This window comes from Arachis duranensis, chromosome 9 (genome assembly GCF_000817695.3).
Source record: "Arachis duranensis cultivar V14167 chromosome 9, aradu.V14167.gnm2.J7QH, whole genome shotgun sequence".
Classification (NCBI taxonomy): domain Eukaryota; kingdom Viridiplantae; phylum Streptophyta; class Magnoliopsida; order Fabales; family Fabaceae; genus Arachis; species Arachis duranensis.
This window is the reverse complement of record NC_029780.3, coordinates 11,077,063-11,094,817: the sequence shown is the minus strand read 5'-3', so window position 1 is coordinate 11,094,817 and position 17,755 is coordinate 11,077,063. Positions and strand designations below refer to the sequence as shown.

The 17,755-nt window shown below is 41.3% G+C and overlaps 1 protein-coding gene across 1 annotated transcript; it reads right to left on the bottom strand.

Annotated features, from left to right (window-relative positions):
- Positions 1-6,622: 6,622 nt before the first annotated feature.
- Positions 6,623-7,915, bottom strand: LOC107464597 (uncharacterized). The gene is made up of 2 exons (XM_016083515.1): positions 7,119-7,915; positions 6,623-7,001 (listed from the first exon to the last, which is right to left on the bottom strand). Exons 1-2 carry the CDS (start codon positions 7,913-7,915, stop codon positions 6,623-6,625), a joined length of 1,176 nt encoding a protein of 391 aa, XP_015939001.1.
- Between the last annotated feature and the right edge of the window lie 9,840 nt (positions 7,916-17,755).

The following is a 17,755-nucleotide window of genomic DNA, read 5'->3' as shown; positions in this document are numbered from 1 at the left end:
AAACGGCTCTCGGATCCCCCAAGTGCATCTCCGGAGACAACAACCTCTTTCCATGCTGACTCCACCACTCGACAAACTCATGCGACGGTCCAGGGTCAGCAACAACATCGAACCTCAGCACGGTCTCCGCACGGGAGTCCCAATAGAGACGCCACTTCTGCAAATGGTACGAGAACCATCGATCGTCGCCTCTGCCGTCCTTGGACATCAGAAAGTCGATGTTCAGGGCGGAATTCAAACAGGGCTGCACCCCTCCTAACTGTGGAAGAACCCTATCTATCTGATGCCACTCTATGACGGCAAAGTAGATCAGCGACGTCACAGACTGCCACAATGCCATATGCCGAGGCTCCAAAACCTCTGGATGCACAACCTGAAGTACGTCGGGACTTCTGTACGGCATCCAGATAAACTGCATGGAGAACTCTCCATTGTCAGGGCAACTCATGGACCCAACTCATAAAGTGTGGTTAAATAAAGAAACTTATTAAGTAGCGTACTCACCTCCTTGTCCTGTAACCGGTCTATCCTCAGCCTCCACATCTGCACTCTAGGACCCTTTTCGCTACCGGAAGGGTTGTATCCTGACCACCTGCATCATACATGTGTCTTATGGCTACTTAAATGTGTGTTTAGGGTTTGTAATACATTATTAATGAAAATGGAGTTATTTATATTAAATTGAAATAGAGAAGGCTGAGTAGAGTACCTCGACGCCAATGGCCAGTTGAACGTCTCATACCCTGCAGGCCTAAACCGAGGAAATCGCCAGAAGATCCAAGACTGAAGTAGCTGAAGTGGGCCCGCTAACTTGACCACATCTCTGTTCGCCACTCGGCACATGCACCGGTACAACCATGCCAGTGCTGCAGAACTCCAGCTGTAGGTACCCATCTCCTCCAGCCTAGCTACGTAAGGAAGCCATCTGATGTGAATGCGGTTGCCGGACTTGTCCGTAAACAGCTGCATACCCAACAACATCATGATGTACGCACGGGCATATCGCCGCACAGTCTCGTCATCGGCTCCCTCGGGGCACTCACCAAAAGTCTCCTGAAACCAGCTGCAGTTCACTGCGTACTTCTAAACCTGGCTGGGAGGAGGAACCACTCCAAGCAACTCCTGGAACCACACCCAGGCTGGACGGCCACCCTGTATGTATATCTGGAATTCTGATAGGTAGCCGCTCACGTAACGCCCATCCACTGGCAAACCCAACTGGTATGCCACGTCCTGAAGTGTGATCGTGCACTCTCTGAACGACATATGAAACGTGTGCGTCTCCGGACGCCATCGCTCGACGAATGCACTGACAAGAGCCTCGTCTAACCGGAACCATCTATTGTTCAGCCTTGCAAGATGGTATAGTCCGGCCATCTGCAAGTACGGAATGTATCTGTCATCGAGTCGCATGCCCTGCTGCCGCCGCATGCTCCTGATGCATCGCTGGGGCTGCACAAGACATGCACCGCATTGTTAGAACCAGCTTCATAACCAATGAAAAACATAACCAAAACGATAAATCATCAACAAAATGTCATACTAAATAAAACTGCATAAAAATCCATGAACGAGAACCACATGCAAAACAACTACCATAGACCACACAGCTAAACCACTAACATAAAACAGCTTAACTAGAACCACTAACATAAAACAGCTTAACTAAAACCATGAACATAAAACAGCTAACATAAAACAACTAACACAAACCACTAACATAAAACAACTAACACAAACCATTAACATAAAACAACTAACATAAACAACCAACATAAAAAAACCAACATAAACCACTAACATAAAACAGCTAACATAAAACAACTAAACCATACCACTAACATAAAACAACTAACACAAACCACTAACATAAAATAACTAACGTAAACCACCAACATAAAAAACCAACATAAACCACTAACATAAACCACTAACATAAACCACCAACATAAAACAACTAACATAAACCACCAACTAAACCACCAACATAAAACAACCAACACAAAACAACCAACACCTACCACTAATGTAAAACAAGTAGCATTAAACAACTAACGTAAAATTGGAAAATTGGTTTAGAAGTGGAAAATTGGTTTAAAAATAGTCAAAACCGGTTTGGTCACCTTGAACTCAGATTTAAACACTAAACTTGCAACGTCCATAACTTTCTCCACAAATTTCCATTTTCCACAAAGTTGATATCAATCAAAAGGTTTTAAACCCATCTATTATTTGCAACAAATCACAACTCAAACAAGAATTTGTGGAATAAATTATGGACCTTCAAAGTTCACCCAAAATCATTTTTACAAAAGCACTTTCAAAACCTCATTTTCACCACATTCACAATTCCTTACCTATAACACATACATTTTCTAACACCTCCATTTCTACCTCATCAACAGCCATTTCAAGCTATTTTTAACCAATCCAATAAGCCATAATCTTAGATTGCGTTTAGCATAAATCATATGTGAATATATATGAACAACCCTTCACAATTACCATTCCACTTATGCAATATCAACAGTTCACACACAATATTCCATCAACATATTACCAATCCATTAATGCCATCATCAACTCTCATACATGCATTAAACCATTAATTCACATAACAACTTTTCAAGAACAAACATCAACCATAATCATCAATCTATACCAACACCAATACAATCCATCATAAGCAAGTCCAAGGGCATAAAATTAATAACCTCAAGGCCTCCTATTCCCAATATATGTTCACCAAAAATTATACTAACAACAATACCAAGCTACTCATTAAATGCCATTAACAAGTCAGCTTATCCTATGGTTCTTCTAACCTAAGTTTTCACAACACCGTAAATATTAAACGTGCGAAACTTAAACCATACCTTGGCCGATCACTTAGTTCACCCAAGGCAGCCTCACAACTCAAAATTACAGCCCCTCCAAACTCAATCAAATAGCCCCAAACTAAGCTTGATCACCAACAAGCCTCCAACAAGCATCAACATTCACATACACACTACCTAAACCACAATTAACACATCCAAACATAACAACTCAATACCCAAATGCCTAAATTCAGAAATTTTATTAGGGTTTGAGATCTCTTACCTTTACCCACTGATCCTTGGGCAATACCCACAAGAAATCAAGTCTAGTGGACCCCTAAAACATTAAAATCATAAAGGAATTGAGTTTCTCAAACCTTAAACCCGAAATTCATATACCAGCAGAAATGGAGTTAGGAAAAAGCGATTCACTTACTGTTTTGTTTGGATATAATTAAAGAGCTTGACGAGCCCGACGCGTGGCCGCAAACGGTGCGGCGATCGGAGCCTGGATGAGGAAGTTATGGTAGTTGGAAGGAATGGTGAGGGTTTGTGAATTTCCTCTCCCTCCCTTGCTGTAATGGCGTCGCAGCAGCTTGTGAGGAAAAAAAGAGCTGCTGCCTCATTTAAGTGTTTGGGTCCGGTTGGACCCACGGGTCCGGTTTGAGCCCCGATTCAACCAGTTTGGTCCTTCCGGTCCGTTTTTGGACCAAATTTTTGAAATTGGTATCAAAAATTTTCGTTTCGACGAGCTCTATCCTATTTTGATATTAGTTTTGTATTTTTAGCTTTCCTAATTAAAATTCAATTTATTAACTAATAATTTACCGATTTTAGCGGGGTTTACATCCTACCCACCTAATTAGGAATATTGTCCTCAAAATTCAGAGGGAGTTACCTGAAAAGAGGTGTGGATAGTCCTTTCGCATCTCTGATTCAAGCTCCCAGGTATGTTCTTCAATACCAGCCCGACTCCAAGCTACTTTCACCAAAGAAACTTCCTTTCCGCGGAGACGTTTGGTGCTGGTATCATCAATCCTAACCGGAGTTACTGGAAGCGTCATGTCTTCTCTCACTTGGATTGATTCCGGCTCTAGGACATGACTAGGATCAAAAGTGTATTTACGAAGCTGCGATACGTGGAACACGTCATGCCGGTTCGAAAGATGTGGTGGTAACGCGATCTTATATGCCACTGGTCCAATTCTCTTTAGGATTTCAAATGGCCCAATGTAGCGGGGATTTATCTTCTTGGTTTTGATGGACCTCCCTATTCCAGTGGTCGGAGTAACCTTCAAGAAGATGTGTTCTCCTTCCTCGAATTCTAAGGGCTTTCGTCTTCGGTCAGCATAGCTCTTCTGACGGTTTTGAGCTTCAAGCATTCGACTCCGAATTCTCTTTATTTGCTCAGTGGTTTCACTTACCATTTCCGGTCCTATCAAGCTCTTTTCTCCTACTTCGTACCAACATAATGGAGACTAGAATTTTCTTCCATACAAAGCCTCATATGGAGCCATTCCAATACTCGCATGATAGCTATTGTTATAAGCAAATTCTACCAGAGGCATATATCGATCCCAGCTCATCGGTTGATCCAAAACACAAGCTCTTAACATGTCTTCCAAGGTTTGGATTGTTCTTTCTGATTGGCCATCCGTTTGGGGATGATAGGCAGTGCTTAGGCTCAATTGAGTGCCAAAAGCTCACTGAAATGCACCCCAGAACCGTGATGTAAAGCGAGGATCTCTATCCGATACAATGGTGGAAGGTATGCCATGTAACCTCACAATCTCCTTTATATATAAGCGCGCTAACTCCTCCATAGAACAACTTATCCGAATAGGCAGAAAATGAGTTGACTTGGTCAGTCGGTCTATAACCACCCAAATAGCATCACAACCGATCTGAGTTCTTGGTAAGCCCAATACAAAATCCATAGCAATGCTCTCCCATTTTCACTGTGGAATCTCCAAAGGTTGAAGGGTTTCTGCTAGCTTTTGGTGTTCAATCTTAACTTTCTGACAAGTTAGGCATTTAGAAACATATAATGCCACATCATTTTTCATTCCTGACCACCAGAACATCGTCTTTAAGTCTTGGTACATCTTAGTGCTTCCAGGATGAATAGAGAATCCGCTCTTATGTGCTTCCTCCAATATGTTCTGTCGCAAATCCCCGACATCTGGCACAATTATCCGGCCCTTGAACCTCCACAACCCATCTCTATCTTCTGACACTCTCCATTGCTTGCCTTTCTCAATCGCCGGCAAAATCTTATACAATTCTTGGTCATTTCTTTAGGAGTTCCATCCACTTCCTCTGACGCATATTCAACTCTTTTTGTTCAAATAGGTACTTCAAGCTCTTATGGTCCAAGAAGACTAGAGTTTCACACCATAGAGATAATGCCTCCAATCTTCAAGGCAAAGACAACAGCTGCAAGCTCCAAATCGTGAGTTGGGTAGTTTCTTTCATGTGGCCTTAACTAACGTGAGGCATAAGCTACAATATTTTGATGCTGCATTAACACGCATCCTAAACCCTTCAAGGATGCATCACATTATACCTCGAATGGTTCTCTCGGCTCAGGCAACACTAACACAGGGGTGGTAGTCAATCTCTACTTTAGGCAAGGAAACTCTCCTCGCACTCGGGAGTCCACACAAAAGGAACATCCTTCCTGGTTAGCTTAGTCAAGGGTAAAGCGAGCTGTGAAAACCCTTTAATGAACCTCCGATAATAACCCGCCAAGCCTAAGAAACTCCTGATTTCCGTCACTGAAGTTGGCCGCTCCCAATTCATCACCGCCTCAACCTTAGCAGGATCCACTGCTATTCCTTGCTTACTCACCACATGACCAAGAAATTTCACCTCAGACTTCCAGAACTCACACTTGGATAGCTTGGCATACAACTTCCTATCCTTCAGAATTTGTAGCACTGTTCGCAAGTGTTCTGCATGCTCATCCTCGGTCTTAGAATAGATAAGAATGTCGTCAATAAACACAACAACAAACTTATCCAGATATGGATGGAAAATTCTGTTCATGTAATCCATGAATATCACCGGAGTGTTAGTTAGTCCAAAGGACATAACGGTATATTCATAGTGACCATAGCGCGTTCTGAAGGCAGTTTTGGGAATGTCCTCATCTCTGACCCTTATCTAGTGGTATCCGGATCGTAGATCAATTTTAGAGAACACACCGGCTCCCTGTAATTGGTCCATCAAGTCGTCAATCCTTGGCAACGGATATTTATTCTTCACTGTAACTTTATTTAGCTGCCTATAGTCAACACATAAGCGCATGCTTCCATCTTTCTTTTTCACCAGTAATACTGGCGCACCCCACGGCGATACACTTGGTCGGATAAAATTTTTACCCAACAGATCCTTCAGTTGAGACTTCAATTCGGCCATTTCCAAAGGCGACATCCTGTAAGGAGCACTCGAGATTGGTCCGGCCCCAGGTACTAAATCAATAGCAAACTCAACTTCCCGTTTCGGTGGAAATTCATCAATATCATCAGAAAACGCCTCCGGAAACTCACACACAACTGGGATTTGTTCTAAGTCTTGATCATCACCCGAAACACCCGCAGCTAGCAACAATATCCCCTGACATTCAGCCCCAGAATAGTTCACTATCATGGAATTCAAGTAGTAGTTATTCACTATAACCGGCCCTTCAGTGTCTTCAGGCATAAAATACACTGTTTTTGCCGAGCAATTTAATAAAACGCGGTTCTTGGATAACCAGTCCAATCCCAGAATGAGATCAAGACCAGTCATCGGCAAACAAATTAACTTATGCACGAAATCACGCCCTTGTACTCGAAAAAGAACTTGGGGCACCCTAACCTAGTCACCATAGCCTCATGGGTAGCATTGTATACCTTTAAATCATACCCCAGTACTACTATTTTCAGTCCTAACTCATCAGCCTTCTCAAATGCAATAAAAGTATGTGAAGCTCCAGAATCAAACAAAGCATTCAAAGTTTTACCCGCCATCTCACATTTACCTCGGATCAATGCCTTTGACCCCTCAGCGCCTATAGAAGAAGTAGTGTATACCCTTCCTGGTTGCTGCACCCTGCCTGTCTCATACCCCTTCTTCTCGGGGCAACTACTAGCCAAGTGTCCCGGCTGCCCACAGAAGTAACAGACTCTAGTCCCAAACCTGCATGGTCCTGAGTGATACTTCCTACATCTGTGGCAGCTCATATCCTGCTGTGGCTGCTTTTCCTGTCTCCTTCCCTAATTAGCACTAGTATTAGACCTCATGGAGCTGCCTTACCCTTGATTGTTCTGAGGGACAAAGCCACCACACTTGAACTGTCTGCCTCTGGGTGCAAAGTTCCTCCCTGTGGTCCTCTGGAATGGCATCCTCAGACTCCTTTTTTCTGCTGCAGCTCTTCTGACACAATCTTCCGCCACCCTGCTCCTATTCACCAGCTCAGAAAACACCCGAATCTGTATAAGCACCACAAAGCTCTGAATGTCACTCCTAAGGCCTCCTTCATACTTTATACATTTCCACTCAGTAAAGTCCTCAGGAGCTCCCTGACAGATGTGTGAGAAGTGGCACAATTCCTCAAATTTACTGGTATATTCAGTGATAGTCATCTGTCCCTGTTTAAGCTGAAGTAGTTCAAGTTCTCTGGCATTTCTAACTGAAGTGGGGAAATATTTTTTATAGAATTCATCTCGGAACAACTCCCAAGATATCACAATCCCATCAGGTTGCAGAATGCGCCTCATGCCCTGCCACCAGTGCTGAGCTTCACCATGCAACTGGTAGGTCCCAAACTCAATCCACTTCTCATCCGGAACCTGTTGAGCCTGTAATGCTCGCTCAATGGCCTGTATCCAATTATCACCATTGGTTGGATTCGAGGTCCCTCTGAAAGTTGGAGGGTGAACGTTCAAGAAGGAATGCAGTGACATTGGACCGTTCTCGTCATTGTTACCATTGTTTCCATTATTAATTTGGTTTCCCATGGCTTCAGCTGTCGCTTGCATTGCTGCTGCCATATTGCCTAATGCAGCCATGAAGTCTATAAGATTAGGAGTGTTTCCTGATGCCTCAGGCATGGCATTGCCTATTCGGCCTCTACCTCGCCCGCGTCCGCGTCTGCGAGTAGACATCTGGTCCCTATACACACCAAACAAGTGATATCAAGTTGATCAGTCTCAATATCTCAAGTTCAGTGCTTTAAGTCCCAAATGCATGCTCATGAACGTTTATGCCACATATATCAATTAGATATCCTAATAGCACATAAACACATACACAGAGAATGCACAAAAGCACAATCAGTCCGTCTTCAGGCTCTATAGGAACGAACTGCTCTGATACCATAATGTAACACCCTACTACACAGTGTTTTACGCTTAAGTCATAGAACAGAGGTAGTGTGGTATTACAGACCTCTAATAGTAAGGATATACATATAATACTGAAAGAAATAATATACTAGGAGCCTTGAAACAAAGTGGGTAAACAAAAATCGCAAAATAAAAAGCGCAACGCTCAAGGAATAGGATTACTTGCGTGCTAAGAAACCTAATAGGAACATGATAAAACAATAAATGAAGGGATACAGAAAAGCCAAGGAACAGCATAACTAGCCTCTGACTCAGCCTGCGAAGCTAAGGCTGGCCGGAGGATACATATATGCATATAAATATACATAAGTGTCCCCAAAATATACCAAAATACCAAAGTAAACTCCTATCTCTCCCTCAACCTCTAAGAGGAGCAGCATACATAAGTTACTTGGAGAGTAAGCTACACATATATATACATATATACAAATAGAATCCAAAATACACCCAAGGACTACTTCGCTTTCCAGAATCCAGACGCCTAACGAGGAGCCTCTCGACCTGCATCTGAAAAATAACAATATAATATGGAATGAGAACCGGAGGTTCTCAGCATGGTAAAAGTGCCACGCGTATAAGAAATACGGTCCTGAGAATGCCATAGGCAATCTTGGAACTCTGTTATTCAATTATCCAACTTAAGTACTAAACAGAAGCCATAAACAGGGGTAGGTATTCTAAATCTGCCTAACTTACTCAAGTTCAAACTTAACCTAACAACATACCATTTCCTCCGTTTCCTCCATCCTTTCATCATTCAGAATGCAACAGAAACAAGCAACCAAACAACCTCACGCACAAGTAATGATCAAATAGTACAAATAGCAAGTATAACAAATAGCAGGTAATATATATCAATTAGGCATACCCAGGAAATGCATAGCAATCAATACAAACAAATGCATATGATGCATGCCTGTCCTATGGCTGATGGGGCCCATCTGTCGGTTATCCAGCCAACCCGACAAGTCCGAAAACCTTAGACTATCCCCTGTCGCGCATCCCCAAGAGTCTATGCATAGAGTTCACATTCAATCATCATATAATCACTCAATGGGGCTATCCATACCCGGAAATTTATACGTGCCCGGTCACCCTTACGACGTAGGGTCAACAGAGTATCGAGATTCAACCTGGAACACGTGGTGGCGAGCCACGGTTCTTACCCAAGGAAACTCGTATCTCAGATATCATTATTCATAAGCCATGGCAATTATCATCAATACATCATCAAGTATCAAACCTTAACATTAAACTTCATTAACATCCTTATTTTCTTCATAAAAGCCACTATTTACAACTTTCTTCACCTTCAAGTTATTTTGTTTTCCTAGCTTCTTTTATCTACTGGACCTAGAATCATACTTTAAGCCTTAAAGGAAAGAAAATAGAGGTTTAGAAATGGAAAATTGGTTTAAAAATAGTCAAAACCGGTTTGGTCACCTTGAACTCAGATTTAAACACTAAACTTGCAACGTCCATAACTTTCTCCACAAAATTCCATTTCCCACAAAGTTGATATCAATCAAAAGGTTTTAAAACCATCTATTATTTGCAACAAATCACAACTCAAACAAGAATTTGTGGAATAAATTATGGACCTTCAAAGTTCACCCAAAATCATTTTTACAAAAGCACTTTCAAAACCTCATTTTCACCACATTCACAATTCCTTACCTATAACACATACATTTGCTAACACCTCCATTTCTACCTCATCAACAGCCATTTCAAGCTATTTTTAACCAATCCAATAAGCCATAATCTTAGATTGCGTTTAGCATAAATCATATGTGAATATATATGAACAACCCTTCACAATTACCATTCCACTTATGCAATATCAACCTTTCACACACAATACTCCATCAACATATTACCAATCCATTAATGCCATCATCAACTCTCATACATGCATTAAACCATTAATTCACGTAACAACTTTTTAAGAACAAACATCAACCATAATCATCAATCTATACCAACACCAACACAATCCATCATAAGCAAGTCCAAGGGCATAAAATTAAGGGAAAAAGACAGATAGGTCCCTGACTTTTCAAACTTTTGACAAATACATCCCTAACAAAATTTAAATATAAAAAAGTCCCTGACTTTAACAAACGGAGGACAATTTAGTCCTTCCGTCTATTTGCCTCTCATACACCTAACGGAACTGGCTGACGTGGCTGAAACGGTGTACAGGTGTCCGTTACGGTGCCACGTTAGAAGGAGAAAAAAGTTCGAAGGACAAATAAGTCCTTCACGTCATTTTACAAATAAAGTTCGAAGGACAAATAGGTCCTTGAGAATTTTTTTTTCATTATACTTCTATTATACTTCTATTATGAGAATTTAGTTTATAAAATTAGGCTAATTTTTTTTTGTATGAAAAAAATATTGGTATTTTTGTTGAAAATGGGAGAATATGGTGTAATTATAGATGAGTGGATTTTTTTTGTGGGAAGTCAACACGTGGGAGGCGTGGTACAACACGTGGGGGCGTGGTGAACACGTGGCATCATTCTGACCAACACGTGGGGGGCGTGTTGAACACGTGGCAGCATCTTAGCCAACACGTGGGGGCGTGTTGAATAATTTCCACAATACTGTAATACACTTCAAATGTCAATATTCAACCAAAACACCAAATTTCTTTCCATATTAAAAATAATTTCTGATAAAATTATGCTTGTATTTTGAAATCTAGTTAACTTGTTTTATTCTACAATTTAAATTATTTGTATTAAAATTGTAGAAATTGGGCTTGTTATGTTTCTACACTTTTTCTAAAATTGCATTAGTTTAGTTTTAGTACATTTGTGTATTATATTAGAATTTGTTAAATTGCATTAGTTCAGTTTTCATCATACCAGTGGCATTAATTAGCATCAGTTCATTTATGCATCAAGTTAGCATTAGTTCATTTGTGCATCATTCATGTATTAAGTTAGCATTAGTGCATTTGTGTATTATATTAGAACTAGTTTTTTTATGCATAATAACATTACGGGAATATTTTTTTTAATTATAGTTCACTTTGTTCTAACAGTATAAATTATGCATGACACAAAAGATTTATAAAATCAAACTACTTTTACAAAAAAGTTGTAAGTTGACAAAAGTTTCTGACTAAGAAGACCAAGATATCTGCAGATAAAAAATTAAATAATAAGATTTTTAGTTATTATTTTTATATGAAAAAGTCTAATTTTTTATTAGTAATTAATTTTAACATTCGTTATCGAAAATTTAAAATAATTTAATGTGTATAATTTTGCATATAAAATATTTTAATTGTAAAAAAATATCGAATGACATATTTTGATTTGTCAAATTACTAATATAAAATATAATTATATATAGAGTAAAAATAGCAGAGAGAAATATAAAAATGGAGAGAGGTAGATGAGAGAATTTAGGAAATGAGTTTATTAATTTTGAAAAAAAAAATTCTCAAGGACCTATTTGTCCTTCGAACTTTATTTGTAAAATGACGTTAAGGACTTAGTTGTCCTTCAAACTTTTTTCCCCTTCCAACGTGGCACTGTAACGGATACCTAGACACCGTTTCAGCCACGTCAATCAGTTCCGTTAGGTGTATGAGAGGCAAATAGACGGAAGGACTAAATTATCCTCCGTTTGTTAAAGTCAGGGACATTTTTGTATTTAAATTTTGTCAGGGATGTATTTGTCAAAAGTTTGAAAAGTCAGGGACCTATTTGTCTTTTTCCCTAAAATTAATAACCTCAAGGCCTCCTATTCCCAATATATGTTCACCAAAAATTATACTAACAACAATACCAAGCTACTCATTAAATGCCATTAACAATTCAACTTATCCTATGGTTCTTCTAACCTAAGTTTTCACAACACCGTAAATATTAAACGTGCGAAACTTAAACCATACCTTGGCCAATCACTTAGTTCACCCAAGGCAGCCTCACAACTCAAAATTACAGCCCCTCCAAACTCAATCAAATAGCCCCAAACTAAGCTTGATCACCAACAAGCCTCCAACAAGCATCAACATTCACATACACACTACCTAAACCACAATTAACACATCCAAACATAACAACTCAATACCCAAATGCCTAAATTCAAAAATTTTATTAGGGTTTGAGATCTCTTACCTTTATCCACTGATCCTTGGGCAATACCCACAAGAAATCAAGTCTAGTGGACCCCTAAAACATAAAAATCATAAAGGAATTGAGTTTCTCAAACCTTAAACCCGAAATTCATATACCAGCAGAAATGGAGTTAGGAAAAAGCGATTCACTTACTGTTTTGTTTGGATATAATTGAAGAGCTCGACGAGCCCGACGCGTGGCCGCAAACGGTGCGGCGATCGGAGCCCGAATGAGGAAGTTATGGTAGTTGGAAGGAATGGTGAGGGTTTGTGAATTTCCTCTCCCTCCCTTGCTGTAATGGCGTCGCAACAGCTTGTGAGGAAGAAAAGAGCTGCTGCATCATTTAAGTGTTTGGGTCCGGTTTGGGCCCCGGTTCAACCGGTTTGGCCCTTCCAGTCCGTTTTTGGACCAAATTTTCGAAATTGGTATCAAAATTTTCGTTTCAATGAGCTCTATCCTATTTTGATATTAGTTTTGTATTTTTAGCTTTCCTAATTAAAATTCAATTTATTAACTAATAATTTACCGATTTTAGCGGGGTTTACATCCTACCCACCTAATTAGGAATTTTGTCCTCAAAATTCAGAGGGAGTTACCTAAAAAGAGGTGTGGGTAGTCCTTTCGCATCTCTGATTCAAACTCCCAGGTATGTTCTTCAATACCAGCCTGACTCCAAGCTACTTTCACCAAAGAAACTTCCTTTTCGCGGAGACGTTTGGTGCTGGTATCATCAATCCTAACCGGAGTTACTGGAAGCGTCAGGTCTTCTCTCACTTGGACTGATTCTGGCTCTAGGACATGACTAGGATCAAAAGTGTATTTACGAAGCTGCGATACGTGGAACACGTCATGCAGGTTCGAAAGATGTGGTGGTAACGCGATCTTATATGCCACTGGTCCAATTTTCTTCACGATTTCGAATGGCCCAATGTAGTGGGGATTTAACTTCTTGGTTTTGATGGACCTCCTTATTCCAGTGGTCGGAGTAACCTTCAAGAAGACGTGTTCTCCTTCCTCGAATTCTAAGGGCTTCCGTCTTCGGTCAGCATAGCTCTTCTGACGGTTTTGAGCTTCAAGCATTCGACTTCGAATTCTCTTTATTTGCTCAGTGGTTTCACTTACCATTTTCGGTCCTATCAAGCTCTTTTCTCCTGCTTTGTACCAACATAATGGAGACTAGCATTTTCTTCCATACAAAGCCTCATATGGAGCCATTCCAATACTCGCATGATAGCTATTGTTATAAGCAAATTCTACCAGAGGCATATATCGATCCCAGCTCAGCGGTTGATCCAAAATATAAGCTCTTAACATGTCTTCCAAGGTTTGGATTGTTCTTTCTGATTGGCCATCCGTTTGGGGATGATAGGCAATGCTTAGGCTCAATTGAGTGCCAAAAGCTCGTTAAAATGCACCCCAGAACCGTGATGTAAAGCGAGGATCTCTATCCGATACAATGGTGGAAGGTACGCCATGTAACCTCACAATCTCCTTTATATATAAGCGCGCTAACTCCTCCATAGAACAACTTATCCGAATAGGCAGAAAATGAGCTGACTTGGTCAGTCGGTCTATAACCACCCAAATAGCATCACAACCGATCCGAGTTCTTGGTAAGCCTAATACAAAATCCATAGCAATGCTCTCCCATTTCCACTGTGGAATCTCCAAAGGTTGAAGGGTTCCTGCTGGCTTTTGGTGTTCAATCTTAACTTTCTGACAAGTTAGGCATTTAGAAACATATAACGCCACATCATTTTTCATTCCTGGCCACCATAACATCGTCTTTAAGTCTTGGTACATCTTAGTGCTTCCAGGATGAATGGAGAACCCGCTCTTATGTGCTTCCTCCAATATGTTCTGTCGCAAATCCCCGACATCTGGCACAATTATCTGGACCTTAAACCTCCACAACCCATCTCTATCTTCTGACACTCTCCATTGCTTGCCTTTCTCAATCGCCGGCAAAATCTTATACAATTCTTGGTCATTCTGATGAGCCTTTATCAGTTCAGCCTTGAAGCCATAAGGACTTCCTACTCACGGTATCCGCCACCACATTCGCCTTTCCCAGATGGTAGTTCAGCTCGAAGTCATAATACTTTAGGAGTTCCATCCACTTCCTCTGACGCATATTCAACTCTTTTTGTTCAAATAGGTACTTCAAGCTCTTATGGTCCAAGAAGACTAGAGTTTCACACCATAGAGATAATGCCTCCAATCTTCAAGGCAAAGACAACAGCTGCAAGCTCCAAATCGTGAGTTGGGTAGTTTCTTTCATGTGGCCTTAACTAACGTGAGGCATAAGCTACAATATTTTGATGCTGCATTAACACGCATCCTAAACCCTTCAAGGATGCATCACATTATACCTCGAATGGTTCTCTCGGCTCAGGCAACACTAACACAGGGGTGGTAGTCAATCTCTACTTTAGGCAAGGAAACTCTCCTCGCACTCGGGAGTCCACACAAAAGGAACATCCTTCCTGGTTAGCTTAGTCAAGGGTAAAGCGAGCTGTGAAAACCCTTTAATGAACCTCCGATAATAACCCGCCAAGCCTAAGAAACTCCTGATTTCCGTCACTGAAGTTGGCCGCTCCCAATTCATCACCGCCTCAACCTTAGCAGGATCCACTGCTATTCCTTGCTTACTCACCACATGACCAAGAAATTTCACCTCAGACTTCCAGAACTCACACTTGGATAGCTTGGCATACAACTTCCTATCCTTCAGAATTTGTAGCACTGTTCGCAAGTGTTCTGCATGCTCATCCTCGGTCTTAGAATAGATAAGAATGTCGTCAATAAACACAACAACAAACTTATCCAGATATGGATGGAAAATTCTGTTCATGTAATCCATGAATATCACCGGAGTGTTAGTTAGTCCAAAGGACATAACGGTATATTCATAGTGACCATAGCGCGTTCTGAAGGCAGTTTTGGGAATGTCCTCATCTCTGACCCTTATCTAGTGGTATCCGGATCGTAGATCAATTTTAGAGAACACACCGGCTCCCTGTAATTGGTCCATCAAGTCGTCAATCCTTGGCAACGGATATTTATTCTTCACTGTAACTTTATTTAGCTGCCTATAGTCAACACATAAGCGCATGCTTCCATCTTTCTTTTTCACCAGTAATACTGGCGCACCCCACGGGGATACACTTGGTCGGATAAAATTTTTACCCAACAGATCCTTCAGTTGAGAATTCAATTCGGCCATTTCCAGAGGCGACATCCTGTAAGGAGCACTTGAGATTGGTCCGGCCCCAGGTACTAAATCAATAGCAAACTTAACTTCCCGTTTCGGTGGAAATTCATCAATATCATCAGGAAACGCCTCCGGAAACTCACACACAACTAGGATTTGTTCTAAGTCTTGATCATCACCCGAAACACCCGCAGCTAGCAACAATATCCCCTGACATTCAGCCCCAGAACAGTTCACCATCATGGAATTCAAGTAGTAGTTATTCACTATAACCGGCCCTTCAGTGTCTTCAGGCATAAAATACACTGTTTTTGCCGAGCAATTTAATAGAACGCGGTTCTTGGATAACCAGTCCAATCCCAGAATGAGATCAAGACTAGTCATCGGCATACAAATTAAGTTATGCATGAAATCACGCCCTTGTACTCGAAAAGGAACTTGGGGGCATCCTAACCTAGTCACCATAGCCTCATGGGTAGCATTGTATACCTTTAAATCATACCCCAGTACTACTATTTTCAGTCCTAACTCATCAGCCTTCTCAAATGCAATAAAAGTATGTGAAGCTCCAGAATCAAACAAAGCATTCAAAGTTTTACCCACCATCTCACATTTACCTCGGATCAATGCCTCTGACCCCTCAGCGCCTATAGAAGAAGTAGTGTATACCCTTCCTGGTTGCTGCACCCTGCCTGTCTCATACCCCTTCTTCTCGGGGCAACTACTAGCCAAGTGTCCCGGCTGCCCACAGGAGTAACAAACTCTAGTCCCAAACCTGCATGGTCCTGAGTGATACTTTTCACATCTGTGGCAACTCATATCCTGCTATGGCTGCTTTCCCTGTCTCCTTCCCTGATTAGCACTAGTATTAAACCTCATGGAGCTGCCTTGCCCCTGATTGTTCTGAGGGACAAAGCCACCACGCTTGAACTGTCTGCCTCTGGGTGCAAAGTTCCTCCCTGTGGTCCTCTGGAATGGCGTCCTCAGACTCCCTTTTTCTGCCGCAGCTCTTCTGACACAATCCTCCGCCACCCTGCTCCTATTCACCAGCTCAGAAAACACCCGAATCTGCATAGGCGCTACAAAGCTCTGAATGTCACTCCTAAGGCCTCCTTCATACTTTATACATTTTCACTCAGCAAAGTCCTCAGGAGCTCCCTGACAGATGCATGAGAAGCGACACAATTCCTCAAATTTACTGGTATATTCAGTGATAGTCATCTGTCCCTGTTTAAGCTGAAGCAGTTCAAGTTTTCTGGCATTTCTAACTGAAGTGGGGAAATATTTTTTATAGAATTCATCTCAGAACAACTCCCAAGATATCACAATCCCATCAGGTTGCAGAATGCGCCTCATGCCCTGCCACCAGTGCTGAGCTTCACCATGCAACCAGTAGGTCCCAAACTCAACCCACTGCTCATCCGGAACCTGTTGAGCCTGTAATGCTCACTCAATGGCCTGTATCCAATTATCAGCATCGGTCAGATTCGAGGTCCCTCTGAAATTTGGAGGGTGAACCTTCAGGAAGGAATGCAGTGACATTGGACCATTCTCGTCATTGTTACCATTGTTTCCATTATTAATTTGGTTTCCCAGGGCTTCAGCTGTTGCTTGCATTGCTGCTGCCATATTGCCTAATGCAGCCATGAAGTCTATAGGGTTAGGAGTATTTCCTGATGCATCAAGCATAGCATTGCCTATTCGGCCTCTACCTGGCCCGCATCTGTGTCCGCGAGTAGACATCTGATCTCTATATACACCAAACAGATGATATTAAGTTGATCAGTCTCAATATCTCAAGTTCAGTGCTTTAAGTCCCAAATGCATGCTCATGAACGTTTATGCCACATATATCAATTAGATATCCTAATAGCACATAAACACATACACAGAGAATGCACAAAAGCACAATCAGTCCGTCCTCAGGCTCTATAGGAACGAACTGCTCTGATACCATAATGTAACACCCTACTACACAGTGTTTTACGCTTAAGTCATAGAACAGAGGTCGTGTGGTATTACAGACCTCTAATAGTAAGGATATACATATAATACTGAAAGAAATAATATACTAGGAGCTTTGAAACAAAGCGGGTAAACAAAAATTGCAAAATAAAAAGCGCAACGCTCAAGGAATAGGATTACTTGCGTGCTAAGAAACCTAATAGGAACATGATAAAACAATAAACGAAGGGA

Coding starts and splice junctions, on each gene's coding strand:
- LOC107464597 (XM_016083515.1), bottom strand. CDS start 7,915: ATGCCTGAGGCATCAGGAAACACTCCTAATCTTATAGACTTCATGGCT. Junction 7,002..7,118: donor GTCCCTCAGAACAATCAAGG/GTAAGGCAGCTC, acceptor AGGACCATGCAG/GTTTGGGACTAGAGTCTGTT.